The 20,959-nt window shown below is 40.4% G+C and overlaps 1 protein-coding gene across 13 annotated transcripts in view; it reads left to right on the forward strand.

Moving 5' to 3' along the window:
- The window catches only part of bltp1 (bridge-like lipid transfer protein family member 1), a 142,143-nt gene that overhangs the window by 109,921 nt on the left and 11,263 nt on the right, over positions 1 to 20,959 (forward strand). For 5 of the 13 annotated variants that reach the window (XM_062983607.1, XM_062983612.1, XM_062983615.1 and 2 more), the window contains 13 exons: positions 130 to 374; positions 9,265 to 9,480; positions 11,658 to 11,838; positions 13,204 to 13,393; positions 14,580 to 14,741; positions 14,857 to 14,993; positions 16,561 to 16,741; positions 17,560 to 17,763; positions 18,445 to 18,624; positions 19,094 to 19,231; positions 19,413 to 19,673; positions 20,159 to 20,309; positions 20,640 to 20,797. In XM_062983607.1, coding sequence (XP_062839677.1) covers positions 130 to 374; positions 9,265 to 9,480; positions 11,658 to 11,838; positions 13,204 to 13,393; positions 14,580 to 14,741; positions 14,857 to 14,993; positions 16,561 to 16,741; positions 17,560 to 17,763; positions 18,445 to 18,624; positions 19,094 to 19,231; positions 19,413 to 19,673; positions 20,159 to 20,309; positions 20,640 to 20,797 — 2,404 coding nt within the window. The remainder of the gene's footprint in view (positions 1 to 129; positions 375 to 9,264; positions 9,481 to 11,657; positions 11,839 to 13,203; positions 13,394 to 14,579; positions 14,742 to 14,856; positions 14,994 to 16,560; positions 16,742 to 17,559; positions 17,764 to 18,444; positions 18,625 to 19,093; positions 19,232 to 19,412; positions 19,674 to 20,158; positions 20,310 to 20,639; positions 20,798 to 20,959) is intronic. The other 8 variants (XM_062983608.1, XM_062983611.1, XM_062983617.1 and 5 more) reach the window with 4 other exon arrangements.

Genomic DNA, 20,959 nt, shown 5'->3' on the forward strand with positions numbered 1-20,959 from the left:
CAAAATCAGAAATGCTAACTTCAAACAAAAATTATTTGCATTGCTTTCTCTTTAAGACATCTGCTTTCCTCTGTCTTAGATAAAGACATTAGCCATAATTGAATGTCTGTTTTGTTTTTTTATAATCAGTTTCCCGAGGAGACAGAATTGGATCTTATGTCAGTAACCATTGATGGTCCATCCCATTACTCATCCAATAGTGAAGGATCATGCTCAGTATTCAATTCACCCAAACCTCCAGCTGTCTTCTCACCAAGCGTTCCCTTCCAGCCTGAAGAAGGAAGACGAGATGACAGCTTGTCTTCAACGAGTGAAGATTCTGAAAAAGAGGAAGATCATGAAAGAGAGAGGCCTTATTTTTACCGAAAAACACAGTGAGCTCATTTGCAAAATGCACTTTACAGTTGTGCATGCTACAGCCCTTAATTAAAAGTAATATCTGAACAGAAAGGGGTTTCTGTTAATACAGATGTTGTTTTATATGGAACGATAACATTAGGAGAGGCTGTAATTCTGTGGTAAAAACACGTGTGTATACAAAATTCTTAATTGGTTATTTCTTAATTGAGTATGGGAAAAATCCTGTGTAAAACATGGAGTTCTATATGAAAATCATTGACTACCTAGACCAGGCTTGTTCTGTTATGATTGAGCCTCATGGCTCTGTTACTGACAGACGTGGGCGTAAGACTCCTCGGGAGTCAGATACTCTCGAGGAGCGAGAGAGAAAAAGACTGCGAGACATATTTGCAGCACCATCTGACGAAGAATCTTTCGAAGGGTTTACGGAGAGAATGGAGGAGGGGCTGGTTAGCTCAGAGGAGGATGAGATGGATTGGACTCGGGTAAGGGAGGAATTGGGTGCCACTGGCCATGATGGGACAGAAGATGAATGGGGACCTTCAGGATTAGACCCATGGCTTAGCTGGAGGGATGGGACGGGATCCACAGCTGGAGATGCTGTTGGGCGTAGTCAGAGGTGTTCCAGCTCTGACGAGGAAAGTGATGAGGAAACGCCCGGGTTAAGGAGGACAGCTGACAGTGATGAAGATTTGTAACTGGCATAAAATGGGGCTTGGGAGCAATTGCAAATTGCGTCGGGCAAGGTAATCTGGGCAAACGCTTGGGATCCGTGTGTGTGTGGGACGCTTCCCTGAAGACTTGTGTGCTTTCCTGTGCTGAGACCTTGACCTTCCGTCGTCTTTCTGACGGACGCCATCTCCTGCTTTGAGAACCCGGACTGAACTGACCACGGCTTGTCTTCCCCCCTTCTTGGACTTGGAAAAACTACAAACGTCTGCTTCTGGCTTTGATCTACGGAACGGAACTGGTCTACTCTACTTCTGCAATCCTTGGCTGAATTGCTCGTGTTGGAGATCCTGTCTACTGTGTGTGTGTGGGAGCGACGCAAGTTACTCTAAGCACAGTGCTGGCAGCAGAGAGGAATCTGCTGCCAATTAGTTGCATTCTTTGTATCTTTTGTTCCTTGGCTTTTGTTCTGTTAATACCTAGGCTGAAGCAAGCAGTTTGTTTTTACCCGGATTAAACTCCGGTTTAATCCGGTTTATCTTTTGAACATTTACTTTTGTCCCTTTTTGCTACTAAAGGCAAAAACTGCCTGGCCCTTGTGTTTTTACGGGCATTTTTGAGTTCTGTAATCTAATAAACTCTGTTACTTTGAATCTTGTGGCGTTCTGTCTTTGACAGATTGCCCGACGCCATTAAAAAGTTTATTGCAGCAATAAACCCGTCAGGAAGACGATGGATGAGTTAAGAGCCAAAGTAGACCAATTGCAAACGGCCTTTACCGTAAGCCAAACAGCTTTTGCTGTGAAAGGACATGTTTTGACTCCTGAACGCTTTGACGGAACCAGGTGCAAGTTGCCAACCTTTTTGGCACAAGTGGAGCTTTATTTTTCACAGCTCAGTGTTCATGCTTTTCCTACTGACACTAGTAAGGTGGCTTTTATTTTGAGTTTGTTGACCGGTCCCGCAGGACAATGGGCCACTAATTTAATTTTGGGAAATGACCCAGTCAAGGACAATTTGAATAATTTCAAAAAGTTGTTAACTGATACTTTTGGGGATCCTCTCCGCACGGAGAACGCTGGGTGGGCTCTGTATCGGTTGAAACAGGGAAAGGGGACTGTTTTGGATTACTTAAATAAGTTTAACCTGTATCGCCACCAGCTGGATTGGGGGGAAAATGCATTCATGCTTTTATTTACTGCCGGGTTAAGTGATATGCTCCAGGATGAATTAGCACGCTTGGAGCCGGCTGAAAGCTGGGACGCCTTAGTAGCTAAGGTGCTGCGTTTAGACGCAAGGTTCGAGGCTCGTAAACACTCAAAAGCAATGTGTGCGCCACCCATGCATGTAACCAGGGCACCTGTGGTGATGGGGGAAGAGCCCATGGAGCTTGGGGTCTTTAAAAAACTGTCTACAGAGGAAAAGAGCCGTAGGAGGCAGCTGGGCTTGTGTTTGTACTGTGGGAATGCTGGGCATTTTGCCAAAAATTGTAATGTGAAACCTTCCCAGCTTTCGGGAAAAGGCCAGCCCTAGTGCGACGTGAGTCCAACGCACTAGGGCTCCTCAAGCAGTCAACTGAGGGGAGGAAGCATGTTTTCGTACCCATTACATTATCTGTTGGGGGAAGGGAACTTGTTTCTACTCTGGCACTGCTGGACTCAGGAGCTACGGTCTCCTATATAGATATTGAGTTTGCTAAGAAGCATGGCATTCCTAGAGTGCGCAAGGCATGCGACGTGTGGGTGGAGGGAGCAGATGGGAGACTGCTGGAGACTGGGGTGGTTAACCAGGAAACCTCAGCAGTAACGTGGGAGGTGCAGGGAGTAACGGGAACGTTTGTGTGGGATATTACGAGCTTGCCTAGATATGATGTGATCCTGGGGATGGATTGGCTAGCTGTAGTAAACCCACAAGTGGATTGGGCAACACGTAAAGTGATCTTAAAGAGGCAGGATTGTTGCACTTTAAACGTTACTCATGCTGATATGGAGGGAGTGCCTGCTGAGTATGGGGAGTTCTCTGATGTATTTTGTAAAAGAGAAGCGGACAAATTACCACCGCACAGGCCATATGATTGCGCCATCAAGCTGGCAGAAGGTGCGAAACTGCCAGCAGGGAGGCTGTATGCCTTGACTGTACCGGAAAGGCAAGCTTTGCGGGAGTTTTTAGATGAAAATTTAGCCAAGGGGTTTATTCGCCCATCTAGTTCTCCAACTGCGGCACCAGTATTCTTTGTAGCCAAAAAGACTGGGGAACTTAGGTTGGTCTGCGACTATCGGATCCTAAACAAATACACCATTCGGGATAGGTACCCGCTCCCTTTAATCTCGGAACTGTTATCAAGGGTGCAAGGGGCTAAGGTCTTTACCAAGCTTGACCTGCGGGGGGCCTATAACTTAATCCGTATACGGGAAGGGGATGAATGGAAGACGGCATTTAACACGTGTTTCGGATGCCACGAGTTCCGAGTCATGCCTTTTGGGCTTTGTAATGCTCCTGCGGTCTTCCAGAGGTTCATGAACGATGTGTTCAGGGACCTAATTGACCAATTTTTAGTGATTTATTTGGATGATATCTTGATTTTTTCTAAGGACGAGAAAGAACATCGTCAACATGTCAAGCAGGTTCTGCACCGACTGCGGGCTAATGGGCTTTTCGCCAAGGCTTCCAAATGCGTCTTTCATGTGCCTGAAGTGGAGTTCCTAGGTCATGTAGTGTCAGGTAGGGAACTTAAAATGGACCCACATAAGGTTGACGCCGTCAACTCATGGCAGGAGCTGAAAACTAAGAAGGATGTACAAAGGTTCTTAGGTTTCGCTAATTACTACCGGGAGTTTATTCCGAATTTTGCAAAGCTCACGGTACCTTTGACGCAGCTTCTGCGCAAGAAACAGCCATTTGTGTGGGGGCGGGAAGCTCACGAGGCGTTTCTACAACTTAAGTCTAGTTTTCAATCGGACAACATACTAACCCATCCTGATGTTGACAAACCGTTCGTGGTAGAAGCGGACGCTTCTAGCTACGCGTTGGGGGCTGTATTGTCTCAGAAGGACTCCTCAGGGACCTTGCGTCCCTGTGGATTTTACTCGCGGCAACTAACACCCTTCGAGCAGAACTATACCATATGGGAGAAGGAGTTGTTGGCGATTAAGGTGGCGTTTGAGGTGTGGCGGCACTGGCTTGAAGGGGCACGGCACCAGATCGTGGTCAGATCTGATCACAAGAACTTAGAGCACTTGCAAACAGCAAAGAAGTTAAACCAGCGTCAAATCCGATGGGCTTTGTTTTTCTCCAGGTTTAACTTCAAGGTGCAGTTCGTAGAGGGGAAGGCAAACTTGCGGGCCGATGCTTTATCCCGCAAGCCGGAGTTTAAGACCAATGAGCAGGTTGTATGTCAGACCATCTTGCCTACTGCCTCTCTGTGTGTTGTAGATAATGAGCTCGGGTTACATGACCAGATCCTTGCGGCTCAGAGGGATGATGTGTGGACACAGGAGCAACTGATGCTGCTCTCAGCAGGTAACCGTACCATACTGCCGCATCTACAAGATCAAGACGGAGTATTGGTACGCAGGGGGCAGGTCTACGTACCAGTGGGGGCCCTCAGGTTGGAGGTGATTAGAGCCCACCATGACGAACCCATGGCTGGGCACTTTGGCAGATTCAAGACCGTGCAGCTCATTACCAGGAGCTATTGGTGGCCAAAGATGCGGCAAGACATTCTGCGCTTTTGTGACAGCTGCGCCGTTTGCCAGCAGAGTAAGACGCCTGTTGGGCGCCCTAGAGGGTTGTTGTCGTCTTTACCTGTTCCGGACAGGCCATGGCAAATCATTTCCATGGATTTCATTTCAGATTTGCCTAAGTCTGGGGGTTATACTTGTATTTGGGTGGTGGTGGATTTATTTAGTAAACTGGCTCATTTTATTCCTTGTTCAACCATTCCGGCGGCCCCTACGTTGGCCTTACTATTTACTAAGCACATCTATCGTTTGCACGGAGCACCCGAGGTGATTATTTCAGATAGGGCTCCGCAATTTGTGTCACGCTTTTGGAAACATTTCCATGAGTGTTTGGGGACTAAGTTAAACGTTTCTTCAGCTTTCCATCCGCAAACGGATGGACAGTCGGAACGGGTTAATGGGCTCTTAGAGCAATATCTGCGTTGTTTTTGTTTAGACCAACCCACGGCTTGGGTGAAGTGGCTACCGGTGGCGGAATTTGCTTACAACAATGCGGTGCACACATCTAGTCAGCATACGCCGTTTGAGCTAACTTATGGTTTTCACCCACGGGGAGGTGTGGCGCCGTCGACCAATGTGGTCTCTTCGGACCCTGTGTACCGCTCTACGGAAATGGCTGCATTGCATGATGTTGCCCGTCGCTTACTGCTGGAAGCTAAGGCAACGCAGAAGACTCAGGCTGACCGCCACAGGCAGGCAGGGGAGGAGTTGGAAGAAGGGGATTTGGTGTGGTTATCTTCCAAACATATTAAACAGGCTGGGGGAAAGTTTGCGCCTCGGTATTTGGGTCCCTTTCCTATCGTTAAAAAGATTTCTTCCGTTGCGTTTCGTTTGCGTTTACCGTCTAGTTTAAAGGTCCATCCAGTCTTTCATCGTTCACTGTTGAAACTTGATACCTCTAGTCGTCGTGGTGCTATAGCGGAGGGTATCACTGCCACTTCTCCGCCATCGGGGGAGGAGGCCTTTGTGAGAGGGGATAGTGTTATGATTGAGCCTCATGGCTCTGTTACTGACAGACGTGGGCGTAAGACTCCTCGGGAGTCAGATACTCTCGAGGAGCGAGAGAGAAAAAGACTGCGAGACATATTTGCAGCACCATCTGACGAAGAATCTTTCGAAGGGTTTACGGAGAGAATGGAGGAGGGGCTGGTTAGCTCAGAGGAGGATGAGATGGATTGGACTCGGGTAAGGGAGGAATTGGGTGCCACTGGCCATGATGGGACAGAAGATGAATGGGGACCTTCAGGATTAGACCCATGGCTTAGCTGGAGGGATGGGACGGGATCCACAGCTGGAGATGCTGTTGGGCGTAGTCAGAGGTGTTCCAGCTCTGACGAGGAAAGTGATGAGGAAACGCCCGGGTTAAGGAGGACAGCTGACAGTGATGAAGATTTGTAACTGGCATAAAATGGGGCTTGGGAGCAATTGCAAATTGCGTCGGGCAAGGTAATCTGGGCAAACGCTTGGGATCCGTGTGTGTGTGGGACGCTTCCCTGAAGACTTGTGTGCTTTCCTGTGCTGAGACCTTGACCTTCCGTCGTCTTTCTGACGGACGCCATCTCCTGCTTTGAGAACCCGGACTGAACTGACCACGGCTTGTCTTCCCCCCTTCTTGGACTTGGAAAAACTACAAACGTCTGCTTCTGGCTTTGATCTACGGAACGGAACTGGTCTACTCTACTTCTGCAATCCTTGGCTGAATTGCTCGTGTTGGAGATCCTGTCTACTGTGTGTGTGTGGGAGCGACGCAAGTTACTCTAAGCACAGTGCTGGCAGCAGAGAGGAATCTGCTGCCAATTAGTTGCATTCTTTGTATCTTTTGTTCCTTGGCTTTTGTTCTGTTAATACCTAGGCTGAAGCAAGCAGTTTGTTTTTACCCGGATTAAACTCCGGTTTAATCCGGTTTATCTTTTGAACATTTACTTTTGTCCCTTTTTGCTACTAAAGGCAAAAACTGCCTGGCCCTTGTGTTTTTACGGGCATTTTTGAGTTCTGTAATCTAATAAACTCTGTTACTTTGAATCTTGTGGCGTTCTGTCTTTGACATGTTCAACCTGCATCCCGAACAGCTATGAATGCGGTCCAATATGAAATCGTAAACGTATTGAAAACAATATGAGATACGTTTGCAATTTTTTTGTAACTTAGTTGCCCAGTTCTCAAGTGAGAACTTTATAGATGGCAACGGAACTGAAAGGAGTAATCAAAATATTAACATCCACAAATGTCAGAGTTTTATTCATAATTTGCATTTTGGCAGCACCTACATTTGTGAGCAACTATTTTTAAGGATGAAGCACATAAAGAGTAAAATTAGAGCCAAAATATCTGATTAGTACCTTGAGAACTCAATGAGAATTGCAACTACTTCCATCAAACTAGATATTAATCCATTACTTTCTAAAAAAAAAATGTCAAATATCCCACCTTCTTTTCTTTTACTTTTATAATATAAATCTTTTTAATTAAAGAAATTTTATTATTTAAATATGTACATTTTCTCTACGATTTTAAAAGACCCTCTGAACAGGGTGGCACATAATTAAGATTATTATAGAAGCCTTTTTAACTTACCTATAGTCGCAGATATTATGAAAATTAGGAACAGATCTTATTTTGGTTGTTGTATGTCTTTCGGGCTGTGTGGCCATGTTCCAGAAGTATTCTCTCCTGACGTTTCGCCCACATCTATGGCAGGCATCCTCAGAGGTTGTGAGGTATGGATAAACTAAGTAAGGAAAGGAAAGAATATATATCTGTGTGGAGTCCAAGGTGTGGCAAGAGTTCTTTGTCACTGGGAGCCAGCATTAATGTTTCAGTTAATCACCCTAATTAGCATTGGAAATGTTTTGTCCCTTGCCTGGGGGCATCCTTTGTTTAGTCAAGCCCTCATTGTGTTGGTTCCCATCTACTGTTTTGATTTTGGAGTTTTGTAATACTGGTAGCCAGATTTTGTTCATTTTCATGGTTTCTTCCTTTCTGTTGAAGTTGTCCACATGCTTGTGGATTTCAATGGCTTCTCTGTGTAGTCTGACATGATAGTTGTTAGAATGGTCCAGCATTTTTGTGTTCTCAAATAGTATCCTGTGTCCAGGCTGGTTCATCAAATGCTCTGCTATGGCTGATTTCTCTGGTTGAATTAGTCTGCAGTGCCTTTCATGTTCTTTGACTCTTGTTTGGGCGCTGCGTTTGGTGGTCCCTATGTAGACTTGTCCACAGCTGCATGGTATCCGGTAGACTCCTGCAGAAGAGAGAGGATCCCTCTTGTCCTTCGCTGACCGTAGCATTTGTTGGATTTTCTTTGTGGGTCTGTAGATAGTTTGTAGGTTGTGCTTCTTCATCAATTTGCCTATGCAGTTAGTAGTTCCCTTGATGTATGGTAAGAACACCTTTCCTCTGGGTGGATCTTTGTCTTGACTTTCATGGCTTGTTCTTGGCCTTGCAGCTCTTCTGATGTCTGTGGTGGAGTAGCCATTGGCCTGTAGAGCCCAGTTTAGGTGGTTGAGTTCACCTTGGAGGAGGTGAGGTTCGCAGATTTTTGGGCACGGTCTGTCAGGGCTTTGATTGTGCTCCTTTTTTGACTTGGGTGATGGTTGGAGTTTTTATGAAGGTATCTATCTGTGTGTGTAGGTTTTCTGTAAACTGTGTGGCCCAGTTGTTGATTGGGTTTGCGGATGACCAGAACATCTAGAAATGGCAGTTTTCCTTCCTTTTCTTTTTCCATGGTGAATTGGATGTTTGGGTGGATGCTGTTAAGATGGTCCAGGAACTTGCTGAGTTCTTCCTTTCCATGGCTCCAAATTGTGAAGGTGTCATCTACGTATCTGAACCAAACAGTTGGCTTTTTTGGTGCTGTTTCTAGGGCCTGTTTTTCAAAGTATTCCATATAGAAATTTGCTACTACTGGGCTGAGAGGGCTGCCCATGGCCACTCCCTCCTTCTGTTCATAGAATCCAGTGTCCCACTGAAAGTAGCTAGTGGTGAGGCAATGGTGAAACAGGGCTGTGATGTCTTCTGGGAAGTTTTGTTTGATCAGTGTGAGGGTGTCAGCTACTGGGACTTTGGTAAAAAGGGACACCAAATCGAAGCTGATCAGGATGTCATTGGTGCTTAGACTGAGATTGCTGATCTTTTCTATAAAGTTTTATTTTTCTGCTCATCAGCTATTGTTAGTCTAGTGTATTTTATGTGAGGCCCAAGACAATTCTTCTTCTTCTAGTGTGGCTCAGGAAAGCTAACAGGTTGGATACCTCTGATCTAGACAGTATTGAATTAGGTATGCCATTGGATTGATTCAAAGTATGCTACTGAACATTTTATGACACTTAATGAGATCTCCTGCACTCTTTTCAAAATACTTTGTGGGTTTAAGGCTAAATTATAAATTACAATAGTAAAATACTAAGTGCAATACATATTTTAGAGTAATCACATTCAGTAAGTCACATAAGTTGAGTTTGTCAAATGTTTCAAAATCCTTGTTTCCTTTCTACAGGACTCCGTCTCGTAAAAAAGCAACTGGCTTTGCTGCTGTCCACCAGCTGTTTACTGAACGGTGGCCAACATCTCCAGGCAACAGAAGTGTGACTGGAACGACTACAGAGAGGAATATTGATTTTGAACTTGATGTGAGAGTTGAAATCGACTGTGGGAAATGTGTACTGCATCCAACAACACTTCAGCAAGAACATGATGACATAAGTTTAAGACGGTGAGAATGCTGGAAAAGTAGATAAAACAATAGTGAATATGGGTAATGTTGATCTTGAACTGCTAAAGTCTCAAGTAAGACTAATCAGAACCATGCATCATCTGTTAGTTCCATGTGTAATAATTTTATGTCCCATAATGGGACAGTTTGGTCAAGATAACGGTCAATTTTATTTTAATTAAGAAATTGTAGTGCCTCTTATTTCAAATGGGAAGGGGCACTTAAAACCCCTGAACCTACTATGCAGAATAAGCCCTTTCATACAGTTTCACTTGGAGTCCGTTCCAGGCCTCATGTACTGATACCATCAACAGTATAAGGTACCAGATCATTGCCATCTTTCCCACTAGTTTAGGCATCAGACCAGTCTTGGTTACTGAAACTGTCAACTACTTCAGCAATTTGTTGTTGTGTGCTTTCAAGTAATTTCAAAAATATGGCAACCCTGTCACTAAGTTTCTGGGGGTGAGAGCATGTGACATGTGCAAGGTTACCCCATGGGTTTCCATTGCTAAACAGGGAATGAATCCTGGTTTCCAGCATTGTAGTCTGACATTCAAATCACTATACTCAGTAAATAATCAGCACCAGACTGCAATACATGAGTGTCTAGGAAACATGGAGATTCTTTTGACCTCAAGATAAATTGGTCTTGAAATGCATGTTGAAAAGTTCTTAGTCCAACACCAGTCAGGAACTAGAGTAAGAGTTATTCTTTCAACTCGTTATTATCACATGTATCAAACACAAAGTCTGTGGGCCAAAGCCAGCTCTCCATGTCATTTTATGTGGCCCATGAGACTTTCAATGCCAGGGCAACATAGTTACATTTATACAGTCTTACAATTATGAACAGCTTTTTGAAGGCAAGGATAAGGCTGATGTTGCCCTCAGTGAAAAAGAGTTGGACACCCCTACCCTATATCCACATTCAACATTCGTATTACTGTAACAGTTTTTTATTATTTCAAATTATTGTGAACTGTTTTGAATCCTGTACTGGGAGAGAGGTGGAATATTAATTCATTTGAACAGTTTTTCTCAAACTCTGCTCCTCCAGGTGTTTTGGACTTCAGGTTGCACAATTCCTAACAGCTGGTAAGCTGCCTGAGATTTCTGGGGGCTGAAGTCCAAAACACCTGGAAGAGCAGAGTTTGAGAAACACTCATTAGAAAGTGTTAATATGCCTCACCCATGATCAGAAGTCATTTCTACTCAATTTCAGTAAATGTCAGCACCTCTTAATTGTTCCACTGAAACTGCATAGGAACAGATGACTCTTCTTGGACCTTCCATATTGGTGCAGAAATCAATTGTTGCACTCCTCAACCCCAGTCGTAGAAAAGATGCAACAAGGTTTTAGTCTTCAGTATTCCAAGAAGATCCAAGGATTTACTGAAGGGGAAGTCATGGATAAATCACTGGTTATATACCATGGTCCAGTTCCTAGTCAACAAGCTTCATTGTATAGATAGTGTTTGTTTCCTCTGACACTTCATGTTCATCTCCTTTGGGGCCATTCTCAGGTTATGAACTATCCAGGGAGAACGCATACATTTCAGTGTGAAACTGACACAGCTTTAGAGAACAAGTGATTGCTCTGCTTTTGGACATAATGTTATATTTTAGAGATTTTCTTGGGGGGGGGGGGGGACTGCAAGTCGCTTCTGGTGTGAGAGAATTGGCCGTCTGCAAGGATATTGCCCAGAAGATGCCCAGATGTTTTACCATTCTGTGGGAGGCCCCTCTCATGCCCCCTCATAAGAAGCTGGAACTGACAGGAGCTGCTCCCACTCCCTGGATTCGAACCACCGGCCTTTTGGTCAGCAGTCCTGCTGGTATAAGGGTTTAACCCATTGCGCCACCGGGAGCTCCTAGAGAATGGTATAGATCCAGGAATATAATATCAAGTGGCTCTTCTTCAGACTAAAACTCATAGTGCTGTGGTCGGTGGATTCAGCTGGCACAGGATGTTTCTTTTCTCTTTTTTGTTGCATTTTTCAGAAATGAGGTTTTCCCAAAGTAGATCCTTTTAACTCCAAATACAGCATACAGTTCTGACTACTTTGTTCAAAATGCTGAGAGGTGCATTTCTTTTCATTTTTAAGAGACTTTAAGAGAAAAACGTAATGTTACTTTTACACTCTAATTAAATAAATACTTTGCATTGATTTTAGGAGCTATGATCGCAGTTCCAGAAGTTTAGATCAGGAGTCTCCTTCCAAAAAAAAGAAATTTCAAACTAATTATGCCTCTACTACTCACTTACTGGCTGGAAAAAAAGTTCCATCATCTCTGCAGACAAAGTCCAGTGACTTGGAAACAACAGTATTTTACATTCCTGGTGTAGATGTAAAGGTAATAAATATATATACACTAGCTGTGCCCGGCCACGCGTTGCTGTGGCGTTGTCTTGTGGTGTTGGTGAGAAATTGTTGAGGTAGTGGTGGTATTGAATGTGTGTTGTATGGTTGTTTTTATGTTTAGTATGCACACTGAAGTGGATTATATGGCAGTGTGGAGTCAAGATAATCCAGTTTAAAGCAGATAATATAAGATTCTAAATGGGTTATATAGCTGTGTGGAAGAGCCTTGAGTCTACACTGCCATATAATCCAGTTAAAATCTGATAATCTGTGGAAGAGGCCTAAGTGAGGCCTAACTGTGCCTGTCCCCTGGGCTGAGTAGGTTGCTAGGAGACCAAGTGGGTGGAGCTTAGCCTTCAAACTGGCATCAATTGGATAAAAAGTATTATTCCTCTCCCTGTAATTAGGACTTTATTTTTCTTTTCTTTTTGTTGTATCAACCTAGAGCCGTGAATGATGGGTTGTGTTGTCAAATTTCGAGGTTGGGGGGCCTGTAGTTTTGTTGTTTTGTCCGCTGCCCTGATGCCATCACTCTTTTATATATATAGATGAAGTATGAGAAATCCTGATGTCTTCAATAATCAGATATGTTCAAACAGAATAATAACGTTTCATCACTTAATGCAATGCAGACAATATTATGTTTCGAATAACAAAACATACATACAAAGTAATGTACAAACCCGATTTCAGATAAACGTTAAGGTCATTTTAGAGTGAGCATGTTCAGCCCAGAAAGTTATCAGTCAATTTGTGACCTGTCAATTGTATTTTTCTTTTCATTGTTTACTAGGGCATCCTTGTTAATCAACATGAACCTTGGAAATAATGAATTACTAACCTGAGCAGAGAAATAACTATTGGAAATATTATTTTGGCACTAGATGAAACATAATCTGATCTAGCAATAGTGTTTACATATTTCAGTTCAGTTCTCATATAAAATAAAAACAATTTGCTTAACTGTTTTGTCCTTAACTGCTTTAGGGCTTTAATTATCTGTTATTTTGCAAAAGATAAATGAAATTCAGCCTTGACAGCATAATATTTAGTCTGTTGCAGCAAAAACAGCAGGTAGGTTTTTAGCACTACCAAATGCATTTGTTACAACCCAACAGAGTGGACAATAAAAGTATTTCTAGCAAAATGACAGCTACAATATATTCTGTGTGGGGGTTTTGAGTGGATGAAAGCAGATTTAAATAGAAACTGTTGTTTCTTTTCATTTTAAAATATAATAGGTTACCTTTCTGCCCAAATGTTTGATTTATGAAACTATTGTTCTTCGAGCTATGAGAAACTGCCTACTGAAGGCAGATAGCAGTGGTGGTATATTTTCAATTTTGTCTCATTGCAGCTACATTATAATTCGAAGATGTTAAAGACTGAGTCACCAAATACCTCCAGAGGGTCATCTCTGCCAAGGACCCTTTCCAAAGAATCAAAGTTGTACGGTATGAAAGATACTGTAATGCCTCCTCCTCCTCTTCCTCCTCACAGCAAGGCTAGATCTTTACTTCCTCCCCAACCCCCGCCTATCCCATCAGGTAGATATTTCTCTTTCTTGCTGCAACTTTTGATTTAATTCACTTCATCATGTAGAGTTTAATGCTTAGATATGTAGTCTGCTTTGTACTTTGATAAAACATTGGAATTGTGCATAATTCTAACTGCTGCTAAGTCTTACGAGATAGAAACATTTCTGTACTTACAAACACACCTTAACAATCTCAACTAATTTATTATTTTTGTTAGATTTCTTACTCATTCATTTTGACAGAAACCTAGTTCAAACTTTATTTCTCCAAACTAATTCTATCTTTTATTTTATCTGCCTTTATTTCAAATAATTGGTTTTATTAGTAACTGCTAGTTAATAAAGTTCTGGATGCAACTGTTTAAATTAAAGTCCTTGCTTTATTGTCCTTAAATGTGTGCAGATGGGGACAAACATAAATGTTGAATTTCATAATTTATTTTTCTAGGCTAACATACTTTTCTGTACTAAAGAGGATATTAGTTAGTTGACAGCATAATATTTAGTCTGTTGCAGGTTAAGGTTAAGGTGACTTTATTCACACACACTTGCTGCTTATTTTATTGATGTTTAATTACTTTGGAACTTGCTATAACATCTCCTTCTGAGCTGACAATAAAATTCCAAAGAAGATTACAGTATCTCTACCCTCTGCAACACCCTTGTATGTTTCCAAAACCAGCTCAGGAGAACTAAATAAGCGTTTAGCTAATTCTCAGGCAACAGAGAGGAATAAGATGGGGAGGGAACAATGCAACAGTAAGCAGAACATTGGATTTTGCCCTTTTTTCTGAATGTTTTAAATAGTTATCAAATTGGTTCTTTTTATTCATCAAAAAGAACACCCTTTTAAACTGAAAATTGTAGAAAATACTGGTTTTTCTTTAAATATCTATTTTAGGGGTCATATATTTTTATATTATTATGTTTAATCTAGCAATCCTGATTAGAAAATTTGGAACTTGATTGAAATAATTATTTAAATTGGCACTTCTTTGTGACTTAAAATTCATCCCACGTAACGAAACTGTACAGTTGATCTGAGTTTTTATCTATTACAGCCTGAGTTCAGTTGGTATTTATAAACAATTGAATGGACATGAGTTGACCTGACTTTCACTTTTCTTTGTCGTTTTAATTTGCATTCTAACTGAAAGTGTTAACTCAACTAAACCATTTCTTTTGTGAAATTTCAGCCAAAGGAAAAGGAAGTGGTGGTGTAAAAATGGCAAAATTATACGCTTGGGTTGCTCTGCAGTCTTTGCCAGAAGAAATGGTGATTAGCCCATGCTTGCTAGACTTCCTAGAGAAAGCTCTTGAAACAATTCCTATCACTCCAATAGAAAGGAATTATACAGGTATCATATAGCAGATTAATTTGTTTCTACCAACAATTTTAAGTTTACTTTCAAAGTTCATTTTCATGAAAATGTGTCTTTCTGTTTCAATAATATCTTTATTCTTTTAAAACAGTCAGTTCACAGGATGAGGATATGGGGCAGTTTGATATGCAGGACCCTTTAGAAGAATCCACAGCCTCTTTAGTCTCTTCATCAACATCAGCATACTCTTCCTTCCCTGTTGACGTAGTAGTATATGTAAGAGTTCAGGTGAGGGTGAAAGTTAATAAAAATGATACCTTTGGGTTTTTTCATATCTCATATCCATATCCAGTAGCCAAAAAATAAAATTTAAGAAGTTATTTGCATGTCTTTCATTTGTATGAGAGTCAGCTGCATTAATATGATACATCCTATTTATTTTTCCAAGATATTTAATGCAGCATTTTACTTCTACAACAATCCCATGAAAGTTGATGAGGCTGAGATATGTAGATCTTTTCAAGGCTTTGTGTCATTTGCAACTAAGCCTGGATTTGAACCATAGTTTGTCAGATCCAGAACCAATACCTTATGTGTATGTGCCTTGAGATAAGCTGTTAATTTCTAGCAGTTTCTTGGAATTCATGAGATTTTCTTAAGCAAGGAATACAGCCTGCAGCACATGGTATTTGTTGGCAGCCCCCATTCAAGTACTGGTTGAATATTCTTTGGAAATACCTTGGAGATGGGGCCCAAGTTTAAATTTGGTTCAAAAATGAAATGCATTTATATTTCATGTACACCTTGTTGATATATCTGAATATAATTTTATACACAATATTTTAATAACTTTGCACATTAAACAATGTTTGTGTACATTGAACTATCGGATAGCAAAAATGTCTTTATCTCAGCCACCCATGTGCCCAATTTGGAACTATTTTGGATTTCAAAATTCTGGATAAGGGATATTCAACTTGAACTAAACATACCTGACCCTGCTTAGCTTCCAAGACGAGATGGGATATCATACCACTGTATTTGCTAACAGAGGGGTTTTTCCTTTCTCTTGATTCTTAAGTCATTTAATATGCTAAGTGTGGTATTAGATGCCTTACTCTACATCCTGCTTTAAAATGCTCTAAATCCCTCCAGAAACCCTCGCCAGATTGTCCAATGGCCTGGAATTCTGGGAGCTGAAGTCCAAAACACCTGGAGGGCCAGAAGTTTGAGACTATTGCTCTAAATATTCTGAAACACTTAATATTAGTGAGAAGTCCTTATAACCTCGAGAATGTGTCTTATGTTTTTTACAACCTTGATAATTTAATGTGTCAATTATTCTGGCTCAGAAATTCTTAGCTTTCTCCCAACCTGAAATTTACACTGAATTTCTAGCTTGATAGTTTTGATAGAGGAATACCTATTTTAGCTATGGTGCCTCCTTCTGAATTGTTCTCGTATGCCTCCTTGTGAAATGGATGTTCTCTGAAGATTGTGGATAGCTTTGATAACAAAGCTCTCTAGATGTTTAAATGAAATGTTAAATGTATGTGAAGAACCCATACACAGCTTGTTGATATCAAAAAAGAACAAGTGTTGATTATGTAGATGTGAGCCACAAATGTGGGTACTTAATCCTTAGATTACTACTGAATTGCCAACCACTCCCTTTTTACTTCTCACTATGAAAGATTAGATAGTAATATTCTTGCAGCAGAAACATTTTTTCTTCATTCATATTCATACCAAAAAAAATCTAAAACTTATTAGGGGCTGATCCCTGAAATGACACAGTTTTGTTTGTTGTCTTGTCAATTTTGAATGTGACTTAAACATGTTTGATTCTTTTTAGCCTTCACAAATCAAATTCAGCTGTTTACCTGTGTCACGTGTGGAATGCATGTTGAAACTTCCCTCCCTTGACCTAGTATTTTCATCCAACCGAGGGGAACTAGAAACTTTAGGTACAACCTTGCCTACAGAAAATGCTCCTCAAAGTGGGTCAAAGATGCCTGTTAAAACTATTTCACCAGGTAAGATGTAATTTCAAATGTCTAGACATTCAGTGCCATTGATTATTAAAAATAGCTGTACAAGAAGGTTGTGGTGTCCACATGTAACACTAAACCAGGTTCACACTGATGGTTCTATATAAATAATTATTGTAATTGTGTGTGTTGAAGAGGAGTTTGGATTTTTGTTTATCAAATAGCATCCATGTGCCTCATGCTAAGATTCTTTTTAAGATAAGGAAATGTGGGTTTTAGTCAGTGTATATAATAATAATAATAATAATAATAATAATAATAATAATAATAATAATAATAATAATAATAAAACTATTTATACCCCACCACCATCTCCCCGTGGGGACTCGGGGCGGTTTACATGGGGCAGAGGCCCAAACAACATAAGGACAAAATATAAGCAACATAATACAAATAACAATATAAACAAGATAAAACAGTAATACAATATATCAATTAAAACAACAATACAAGGATAAAAAATTGCATTTAAAACACATAAATGGTAAGACCGTAATAAATACAAGATAGATTATTAGATTGTAAAACCTCTCTTTCCAAAATGGCATTTGTAACTAGTAAAAGCCAGTCCACCGCATTCTTAGAATTATTTTAGAAGATATCTAGATTTGTACTCGGGTAAGTGCCACAGCTATATAGAATGTGTTTCTTCAGGTCTTTGTCCAGATACTGAGAAGATCTGGTGCTCTAAAAAAGAATAGTTGATTTGGAATAGAGGAGATTTGTGTGATCTTCAGAATTGTGCCATAGTACATGTGGGTTTTTAAATCAGCTTGTGCTTTTGTCCCATCTTTGTGCTTTAGGTTCCTCTCCAGGATTAGGCAGCCCTTTTGGCAGAACGCGGCATAGTAGCAGCCAATCAGATTTGACCGGTTCTAGCAGCAGCTCTTCGGGTCTAAGCTTCACAGCCTGCATGTCTGATTTCTCCCTGTATGTATTCCATCCATATGGAGCAGGGAAGCAGAAGTCCAGTGTGACTGGCCTATCTTCCGGATCAGGATCCTTAGGTAATAACAGAAAGCAAGATTTTACAATTGGATGTTGTTGTGCTTTGAAAGAAGCCTGTTGCAAAGGGAACTTTGGTGGTCTGGAAAAAGGATCCCATTCTGTTTCTACCAAAAGCAAAATATATTCACATGTGTAAATATATGCTTAAAACTGAGCTTTTTACATGTTTACATCTTAAGTATTTATGCGTATGCAGTGATGATGCTTTGGACTTCTGAAATATTTAAAAATTACTTCCTCATTCAAGTTTTTAGAATCTATAAGACAACTAAAATTGTAATTTTAATAATCTTTATAATTATGGTATGCATAAGTGGTATGGTGGAATTATTTGTAGTGATTGTGAATATGGAAGAAATGTCTGGATTTGCTCATCCATAACTTCCACATTCACGCTTCTTATATAGTCATGATGGTGACACTATGGCCACAGTTGTAACTCCCTTCCCAACTATTTTCCTGGGCATCAGCCCCACTCTGCTGGCAATTAGATCATGGGTGAATGATATTTCTGTCAGGCATAGTGGTGTTAGGGGAGCCAGGCTAGAAGGCATTACTTAGTTAAGTATAGTTAACTGAGTAGCTGATTCAGAATACTTAAACTCAAAGAGTACAATCACTTTGGAATCTTCAATTTTAGCTTTAAAAAAGCATGATGTTGTTCCTTGTGGTTGTTTCAGGAAATGTAGATGAAGAACCATCCTCTGTTACTGGTCGTAAAGATTCATTGAGCATCAATCTTGAATTTGTAAAAGTCAGTCTGTCAAGAATAAGACGTACAGGGGGACCTACCTTTTTTGAGAGCCAGTCTGCAAGCAAATCTGCAAACAAGATGGACACTACATTAATAAACATATCTGGTATTTTTGATCTTGTTAATACATAATATTGGGTTGTCTTTGTTCATGCAGTATTTTGCTGTCCTTTTCATGTGAAGCTACATCATTGCAGTTTAGACTGAATCTGGAAAGTTTACAATTATGGTGATGAATTCAGCAGACTTCTCAATCACTGCTTTAATCCTTTCAGACCTATGGCAGGCATCATGGCATGGCTGAACCATTAATAGACTTGTGCCAGTCTCCCCCACAGGCATGATCACAGTAACTGGAAGGCTTTCTGCCTTTTCAAGTAACATGCTGTAGTTTCTAAATCAAGTTACTGCAAATTATGAACCATTTAAGCTTCTAAACATTTGCATCATTAATTTGTAAAACCAATTGGTCTCTTTGTATTTATGAATTAGGTAGATTTTAAAGTTATAAGCATAATAACTAATGCAAAATATAAAATATCAATGTAACCTCTCAATATTGATTCCTTTTTTAGCTGTTTGTGATATAGGATCAGCTTCTTTTAAGTATGACATGAGGCGACTGAGTGAGATTTTAGCATTTCCGAGAGCTTGGTACAGGAGGAGCATTGCAAGACGCTTGTTTCTAGGTGACCAAACAATAAACTTGCCAGGTAGGCCACATTTCTCTATGTCATTCACCAGCCATAAAAAATAAAATATTTTTTAAATCTTATTCTCTTTCGTAGCTTGGTTAATCTATATAAAAACTTGCTGCAGTGGGATGACCTGGTTAGTTGCCATTGAAGACATAATTATTAGAATTTGAACATATTTTTGGATTTCTCTTCTCAGTAGCATCTGGGCCTGGCACACCAGATTCTGTTGAAGGGGTGAACCAGCACATGTCTCCAGAATCATCACGAAAAGCATACTGTAGGACATGGGAGCAGCCAAGTCAATCTGCCTCATTTACCCACATGGCCCAATCGCCAAACGTTTTCAGTGAACACAGTGCAAGTAACAATATGTCCCCTGGAACAACTGCTCATAACTTAAAATCTCCAGCTGTTGCAAGATCCAGGAGCGTGTCAGACTCTTCGGTTCCCCAAAGAGGTAAGATCCTTCTTTTACTGTTTAAATTTGTGTGATATTGTCAATGGTTTAGGCAGTTATATAATTTCTGACATAATATATAAGTAGTGACAGTGCAAGCATTTCTATGTTTTAATCATACTATTAAATAACCTTTGGGCTGATACAACCTTACTGTGATTGCATCCAACTGTGTGCATCCACTAACAGAAAGGACTTCGTTAACAGAATGGATTACTCATCATTTCTGGGAATTACTGATTATGTATAACATTTCAACAGGAGAAAGAGTAAATGTAGTGAATACATTACAATAAATATGGACTCCCTTCTTAGAATTCTGGAATTTACAGACATTAAATAGTGTTATTAGACCAACTGTTTAAGATTGACTGTGAATAAAGACAAACATTTGAAAAATTAAATAATAGTTTTAACATTTAAATTAGCTTCATATTTAACATATTGTTTTTTAATACTAATTTTGCTAACTTTATTTTCCACAGATATACTTTCAAAAACATCAACTCCATTTAATAAGTCAAACAAAATTGGAAGTCAACAAGTGACACCATGGGAGACACTGGTTGTATTTGCAATGAACCTGAAACAATTAAATGTCCAAATGAATATGAGTAACGTAATGGGAAATACAACGTAAGTACATATGATCTAATAAACATTTGATTTCACAGCTTTATAATGAAAAGAAATGACAAAAATGTTCAAAGCACCCTTGTGGTCCACTTTTGCTCCACAGTGTCACATGATATTTGAGAATTTTGAATTCATTGTCCCCTAAATATTATTGATGTGGGTACTGTTGGGTACATACTGTGGCAAACGTCCCGTTTACAGTTCAGTAGTCCTTATTCTTATCTTATGGCAGTCTTACAGTTTTTATTTGTAATTTTGGCATATGACATGTAGATGTGCTAAATTACATAGCTTGTTTTCCTTCTCCCTGCCCCCCTCCCTTTCTTTTAGATGGACTACTAGTGGTTTGAAAAGCCAGGGCCGTTTATCTGTGGGCAGTAACAGGGATCGGGAAATTAGCATGTCAGTTGGTCTGGGAAGATCACATTTGGATTCTAGAGGAGGTGTGGTTGGAGGTACCATAGATGTTAATGCCTTGGAGATGGTTGGTAAGTTATAAAGCTAATAAATCCTTTCACTTGCTTTGGCTTCATATAACACTTAAGAAGTATGTGACTAAAATGTTATTAAGCTTGAATAGTTTTTTTTAAAACCTACTTCTTCAAGAGATAGCGCAAGTTTCTATATCTCTAAAGTAGAATTGGTATGAT

Source organism: Anolis carolinensis, chromosome 5 (assembly GCF_035594765.1).
Source record: "Anolis carolinensis isolate JA03-04 chromosome 5, rAnoCar3.1.pri, whole genome shotgun sequence".
Lineage (NCBI taxonomy): Eukaryota > Metazoa > Chordata > Lepidosauria > Squamata > Dactyloidae > Anolis > Anolis carolinensis.